At 44.8% G+C, this 8,017-nt stretch overlaps 1 protein-coding gene across 1 annotated transcript; it reads right to left on the reverse strand.

The window, feature by feature from the left end:
• Positions 1-259: 259 nt before the first annotated feature.
• On the reverse strand, positions 260-7,614 carry DEFB1 (defensin beta 1). The gene is made up of 2 exons (XM_054499513.2): positions 7,455-7,614; positions 260-494 (listed from the first exon to the last, which is right to left on the reverse strand). The coding sequence occupies exons 1-2, from the start codon at positions 7,513-7,515 to the stop codon at positions 349-351; spliced, it is 207 nt and encodes a 68-aa protein (XP_054355488.1). The 5' UTR covers positions 7,516-7,614; the 3' UTR covers positions 260-348.
• Between the last annotated feature and the right edge of the window lie 403 nt (positions 7,615-8,017).

Below are 8,017 nucleotides of genomic sequence, written 5' to 3' on the forward strand. Positions count from 1 at the left end.
ATTGTGCCACTGCACTTCAGCCTGGGTGAAAAGAGTGAAACACCATCTCAAAAAAAAAAAAAAAAAAAAGAATCAGTCATGTGTTGGTTTGCGGATCAAGCAAAGTGGAGGTAACATCACTCAAGCCTAGGTCATCACTCCCCTGTTCCAGGCAGGCTTTGTGGTTCGACCTGTCTCACCTTCCAACCCATGCACCCTAACCCCCTACTTCTTTACCTATTCCAATTGAGACACAAGATTCATTTTGGCCCAAAGGAGGTATGCTTCAAAAACAATTTTCCTTTATTAAAAGAATGCTTATAAAAAATTCATTTCACTTTTGCATCATTTCTTCCAGTCACTCCCAGCTCACTTGCAGCACTTGGCCTTCCCTTTGTAACAGGTGCCTTGAGTTTTGGTAAAGACTGGGCAGGCGGAATAGAGACATTGCCCTCCACTCCTGACGCAATTGTAATGGTCAGATCTGTGGCCAAGACCTGTGAGAAAGTTACCACCTGTAAGGAGGGAACACAGACACTTCAGATTCATGGCTTGTAGCTGCAACGATTTGAGAACATCTCGTGAAAGTAGAACAAATAACTACAAAACACTGGAGAGTCTTCTCTTCCAAGAAATTTGCACATGATTGATCTTTGGGGCTACTCATGAAATGAGGTGTCTGAAGAGCTTACTCAGTCCGGGGCTATGCCAGCTGTGGCCAAATACAAGCCGAGGAATGAACAATGGGGTTCTGAGTGGGGTTTTCTTATGCTGAGAGATTTTGAGTGTGCAGGGAATTCAAGTTATTTTTCCAAACAAGTTTTCTGCCTTGTCTCAACACACCCCAAAATCACATCCTGTGTTTTAGAAATGTGGAAGCAGGTGCCGCTCTTCAAACACAGCCTACACTTCCCTCCTTCCATGCCTTCAGTTACACTGTTCCCTCTGCCTTGAATCCTGGCTCCCCCACTTCCCACATCAGTCTTTCAGCTGAAATCTAGGATCGTTTCATATCAGGCTGAAATTGTGGTTACTCTCTAAAACTTTCATAGCTTTTTTTTTCTACTTGGACTTTATTTTGCCCTTCTGCCAGTATCCCAGATCTCATAAATAGAGACAGTACTCTGGACTAGCCTTCTATTCCATGCAACAGGGAATAGTCGCCGTGATATTCCTGGCCAGGGACCAGCAGACCATCATTTTGCAAGCCTCCACTGGTAGGCGTTTTGGACTGAACTGAATCCCTTAGGAAAATAATTCCTGTGTCGAAGCCCTAACAGTGCCTCAGAAGGTGATTGTATTTGGAGAGAGAAACTTTAAAGAGGTGATTCAAGTTAAACACGGTCATTGGGGCTTGCTCTGATCCATACGACTTGCATCCTTATAAGAAGAGATTGGAACAGACACACACAGAGGAAAGACCATGTGAGGACCCAGGGAGGCGGCAGTCATCTACCAGCCAAGGAGAGAGATCTGAGAAGAAGCCAACCCTGCTGCCACCTTGATTGCAGACTTCCTGCCTCCAGGACCGCGAGGAAATACATTTCTGTTGTTTAAACTGCCTGGTCTGTTTATGGGCAGTTTAAACCATAAACCTGGTAGCCTGAGCAGACTAATACAAGAGGACATTGCCACCCTAGGAGACAGTACATTCTCATGTCACAGATCTCTGTTGGAAAGATGGCTTTCACACCTATGGAAATTGTCCTGTCAGTAACTTCCATCCAGCGGCTATTTTTCCACTTTTTGCAGTAATTCCACTTTTGAAAAACTCTTCTCATTGTCCTCAATGCCTGGTTTCTTGGCCCTTCCCAAACCTCTTCATTCTCCTGTGGATGTGTTTAAGTTGGCCAATACACTTCCCAATGTTTGAAGCCTGGTATCAATACAGAGTCCCTTCAATGTGTTCCACCAGCCAAGGTAAATAAAGGCTTCATTTCTCTCATTTTGTTCTCAAAGCAGCACCATCCAATATGGCAGCCACATGCTCCCTGTGGCTGTTCTCATTTAGGTTAATTGAAATCACCCTAGCTGCGTTGCAAGTGCTCATGAGTCCTATGTGGCTAGTGGGTGCTGCATTCATCGAACAGCAGATATAGAATCTTTTTACCACTGCAGAATGTTCTATTGAACTTCATTTCAATAGAAGGGACTCTGTATTGATACCAGGCTTCAAACGTTGGGAAGTCTATTGGCCAACTTAAACACATCCACAGGAGAATGAAGAGGTTTGGGAAGGGCCCGGAAACCAGGCATTGAGGACAATGAGAAAAGAAGAGTTTTTTTGTGTTGCTGTGGAGATGGAAGGGAATTGAGAGGCACTCTGGTTCTCCCATCCCAGTACTCAGGGAAGCATCTTGGGCCAAGGCCACTCATTTGTTCACACAAAACACAGTCTCTTGATTGCCAGCTTATATTCTTTTTCTCTGATTGATTCCTAATGAGGCTGTCTGAGATTGTACTATGTTGTAATAATCTCACCATAATGTTGACCTCAAGTAAGATCATGACCAGCTAGACTCTGCCAAAGTCTCCACTTTCTGCTTTAGTCTCCCTGCACTGGAGGCTCCCAGTGCTGGAAAGATACTTAGAGGATGACTACTCCAACACACGCTGCAAGATGGAACCTCTCCAAGTGATTATCTGTTATTAGAGAGATCAACTGAGCATACAAATTTGAAAGCACTTTGAAATTGTGAAGGTTTACACATCTTTGTTCTTGATTGTTCTCCTCAGTAATCAAATTGTTGGGTATATATATGCTAAGTAAGCAGAGGAGGCCCAAATTTGATATGGGTGTAGCTTTTTAGAGCCAAGGTGGACTTCAGAACTCAATTAATTCAACCTCTCTGTGATCCTCTCCCCAGATGAAGGAACAAGGTCCAGCGATGTCCCCAGAGCATGTATCTGGTCAAAGACCAACCCCAGACCAGAATGGATGCCTCCTGATCTCACTTCAGTTCTCATTCCACTTCACCACACAGCTGGTTGACTGTGGTGTCATGGTGCATAACCAGAACTAATTTCTGGCATTACCTTCCAAGATCTAGTATATTATGGGACACAAAAGGAATTGCAGCAAAGTTAGTGAAAGGGTACTTTGGTTACATTCTGCGTTCCACAACTAATCTACTGTGTGATCTTTTGCAAACCACTCAACCTCTCTAGGCAGCAGCTTCTCAAATTTAAAATGGAGGAGACTATGCAGCCATAAAAAAGAATGAAAGTGTGTCCTTTGCAGCAACATGGATGCAGCTGGAGGCCAATATCCTAAGCAAATTAACACAGGAAAAGAAAGCCAAATACCACATGTTCTCAGTTATAAGTGGGGGCTAAACACTGAGACACCGGGGGCTACTAGAAGGGAAAGGAGGCAGGGGAGTGTGGACAACTAACTGTGGGGTACTATGCTCATTACCTGGGTGACAAGATCATATTCCAGTCCTCAGCATCTGAGTGGGTCTGGGTTGGGGCTGATAATTTGCATTTTAAAACAAGCTCCCAGGTGACACTGAAGCTTCTGGTCCAGAGGCCATACTTTTAGAACCTTTGGTCTGGAATATTGAGGTTCCTTCCTGTTGGAGCAGTCTATGCTGCTTTCAGTCTAGGGGCCTTTTAAAAGCACTTGCCTTTACCATTTTCATGACATTTGCCTTCCCCCTTGTGTTAGATATTGCTGTGCGTGTGTCTGTTTCTCTTACTTGCTTCTTAAGGATGTTTGTGTAATCTAAATGCTTCTGAAGGTTTTTGTTTTCCAATAATTGTGGACCAGGCAGCCCAAAAAGAACAGCTAGAATATCTGACATACACACACACACACACACGCACGCACATGTGCACTTTGTAGGTATTAGAGAACCAACAGTAAAGAATTAGTAGGTCAAGATTTGAGAGAAAGACAGAAACAAAAGCAGGAACATCACATCCTACTAACATAAAAAAAGTTATTATGAAGGCATGAAACATTTTGAAATAAAGAAGACCTAAATGAGTGGAAATGCTCTGTTTAAACATTTGAAGATTACTTTTTTAAAAAAATTAATCTTCTGGTTCAACCAAATACCATGGGAATCCCCAGAGGTTCTAATTTGACAAAGTGATTCTAAATTTTATTTGGAAATTCAAAGGGCCGAGAATAGCCAAGACACATTTGGAAAAAAGGTGAGACATCTTGCTTTACTGTATTTCAAGACTAAGTATAGAGCCGCTGTAATTAAGGCAATGTGCTGATGACACAAGGACAGAAAAATGTCCAAATGGAATAAGATAAAGAGTGTAGAAAGAGGCTCATGCATACATGGAGAACTGATGTAGAATAGTACTGGCTCAGCAGAACAGTGGGGAAAAATAGTCTTATCAACAGTTGGTTCTGGGCTAGGCATGGTGGCTCATGGCTGTAATCCTAGCACTTTGTGAGGCAGAGGCAGGCGGATAACTTGAGGTCAGGTGTTTGAGACCATCCTGGCCAACATGGTGAAACCTGGTCTCTACTAAAAATACAAAAATTAGCCAGGTGTGGTGACAGGCGCCTGTAATCCCAGCCACTCGGGAGGCTGAGGCAGGAGAATCTCTTGAACCCGGGAGGGAGAGGTTGCGGTTAGCCAAGATTGTGCCACTGCACTACAGCCTGGGTGACAGAGCGAGACTCAGTCTCAAAAAAAAAAAGTTGGTTCTGGACAATCAGATATTCATATTGGGGAAAAAAATAACTTGACCCTTACTTCATACCGAAGACACACACACACACACACACACACACACACACACACACACCCCATTGCCAGATGGATTATAAGCCTAAATGTAAAAAGAAAAAGGATAAGCTTTTAGAAGACAATATTGGGGACTGTCTTCATGTCTTTGATGTAAAGAAAGTCTTCTTAAACAAGATACAAAGTGCAGTAACCTTAGGGAAAAAGACGTGACACATTCGACTACATTGAAATCATGATAAAAGCCTCTGTTCTAGGAAAGTTTCCATTAAGAGAGTGAAAAATCAAAACACAAAGCAAGAGAAGATATTTGTGATGTATATAATTGACAGAAGGCTTGCATAGAAAATACATAAAGAACTACAAACGAATAAGAAAAGACAGATAATCCGATAGAAAACACGGAGAGAAGACAAACAGATATTTTACAAAAAATAACCCAGTTGCCTGTAACTATATATAAAAGGGTCCAACTTATTATTTATCAGGGAAATGCAAATTAAAACTCCAATGAGCTATTGCTACACTCACCACGTGGCTAAAATTTAAAAATAATTGATGTTATCAAATGTTGGCAAGGATACAGAGCAAGAGGAACTCTTATTCACTGCTTGTGGGAGTACAAATTGGTGTAAACAATTTTGGAAAACAGTTTGGCATTGTCCAATACGATTGAATATATGCATATCCTATGATCCAGTGATGCAACTTTTCAGCATGTAGAAATAGAGGCATAAGGGCACCTACTGGCCAATAGAAATGTGTGCACAAACCAAGCTGTAGTATTCAACCTGAATATTAGTGTGGCAAAAGTGTAAAGAATATGAAAAGTTATCACCATAAAAGTCAAGTGAGTGATTATTCTTGGGGGTAGGAGGGAGTTGTGACTGGGAAGCCTCGAGAATAGCTTCTCATAATTCAATTTAGATATAATAGACTGAAAACAAAAATTCTTTATGTTAACAAAGTGCCTTTCAAACCCTTTTGAGTTTGGACTGAACCACCATAAGAAAGAAATTTCTCACTGCTACTCAGTAAAAACATATGTACACACCCCAAACTGAAATATGGGTGTAATTAAACAGCATCTACTTTTACTACATGGCACGGAGTAATATTTTCTATTCCTTTAAAAAAACATGGGCCGGGTGTGGTGGCTCATGGCTGTAATCCCAGCACTTTGGGAGGCGGAGGCAGGCGGACCATGAGGTCGGGAGTTCAAGACCAGCATGACCAACATGGTGAAACCCCATCTCTCCTAAAAAATACAAAAATTAGCCAGGCTTGGTGGCACGCACCTGTAATCCCAGCTACTCAGGAGGCTGAGGCAGGAGAATTGCTTGAACCCAGGAGGTGGAGGTTGCAGTGAGCTGAGATTGTGCCATTGCACTCCAGCCTGGGTGACAGAGCAAGACTCCATCTCAAAAAAACAAAAGAAAACAAAACAAAACAAAAAACATGATAGGCTGGGTGGAGTCGCTCATGCCTATAATCCCAGAACTTTGGGAGTCTGAAGTAGGAGGGTTGCTTGCGCCCAGGAGTTTGAGACCAGCCTGGGCAACACAGTAAGACCTTATCTCTACCAAAAAATAAAAATAAAAAAATTAGCCAGGTGTGGTGGTGCATGCCTGTAGTCACAGTTTCTCGGGAGGCTGAGGTGGGAGGATGGCCTGAGCTCAGGAGGCAGAGGCTGCAGTGAGACGAGATCACACCACTGCACTTCAGCCTGGGTGACAGAGTGAGACCCTGTCTCAAAAAAACAAAGCAAAAACCAAAACCAAAACCAAACCAAAACAAAACAAAACACTCAAGTAAACAAAACCCATGGTAGCAACTGGCAGCATGAAAAGTTCTGCATTTAGAATGCTTTTGTACTCAGTTTTCAGATGGAAAAACTAAGGCATAATTGGAATAAATTAAGCCTATCTGCTGGATACAGTGATGGCCTAGAGAAACTTACGATAGGATCTTACAGAGACTTTCTGAACTGGAGTGCTTGCTTTCAGGATCATCCGTCCCAGCCCCTCATTCTGAAGATGAATAAACCAAGGCGTAGCACCACGTGACTCGTGTGAGCAAGGGATAGGGCTGGGATAAAATATGTTCCCGATTCCTCCTGCATGTCCCACCATTATGTCAGTGTCATGGCTGCTTTGGCCCAGAGAAGCTGACATACACCTGGCTCACAGGAAGCCCCCTCCTATTGAGTGGGGGAGACCCCTAGCCTGGAGAATGTGGATGCATTTCTCAGGAGAGGGAGAGGACTGCCTGTGGACCCTCCCTGCCTGCACACGAGGTGAGTCCAAGGCACTGGCTGAGCTGGCTTGGTGGGTGGGGCGGCAGCACCTCACCTGTACCAGGGCACCCCAGGAGGCTGCACCCAGTGACCTGGGCTGAGGATGGGGCCGGCCCGTCTCTCTGCATCGGAAGCTGGCCTCTCAGTGTGGGGAGCCGTCTTGCAGGGGAAGCAGCAATCTCATCCACATAGGATACTGTCTACATGTCCAGGACAAGGATGCAGGCAGCTGCCTGTGACAAGCACCATGACCCTGCCAGGCTCACTCCTTGGCAGCTCACAGACCCTGAAGGTTTGGCAGGGCTTGCCTGCTGCCTTCTGCCAACTGCAGGCCACTCAACCATGGGATGCTTTCCTGCGGCTTGTCCCTCGTCCCTTGGGACACGGAGGCAGCCATCCGAGGCTCACATCAGCCCCAGTGTCCCCAGCCCTGGGGATGGGAAACTCTAGCAGGTACCAGAGCTTACCTGAGGCCATCTCAGACAAAAGTAAGCAGAGAGTAAACAGCAGAAAGTAGGAAGTTCTCATGGCGACTGGCAGGCAACACCCAGGATTTCAGGAACTGGGGAGTGGCTGGCTCCTTTGGAGGCTGAGCTGACAGAGGCTTCCAGAGGCTGGAGCGTCACTGTATTTATAAGACTGGTGGATTGCACAACCTCGTCGACGGAACTGAAGGGAGGTGCCGCAGTCAAGGGTGAACTTCTAATGGCTAACCCCTGGTGTCATTTGCTCTGAGCAGTCGGCAGTCACATGGCACATTGTCTTCATCTGGCTGCCGCTGGATTTAGCTTTCAGCCTGGAGCCCTGGTGCCAGCCCCTCCTGTTTGGTTTTCTAGGTTAGGCAGTTCTGATGGGGTTTCTGGAAAAGGCAGTTCACACTGGAATCCCTCCTTCTGGATCCCATGGAGGAGAGCCACAGGGAAGCTCTGAGCAGGGGGCCACTCGGCTCTAAGCTGGTGTTGGACTCTTTAGTTTGATTGTCTTCCTACAAGACAACCTCAAACTTCACCCTCTTCCCTTGCAAAAGGAG

Source organism: Pongo pygmaeus, chromosome 7 (assembly GCF_028885625.2).
Source record: "Pongo pygmaeus isolate AG05252 chromosome 7, NHGRI_mPonPyg2-v2.0_pri, whole genome shotgun sequence".
Classification (NCBI taxonomy): domain Eukaryota; kingdom Metazoa; phylum Chordata; class Mammalia; order Primates; family Hominidae; genus Pongo; species Pongo pygmaeus.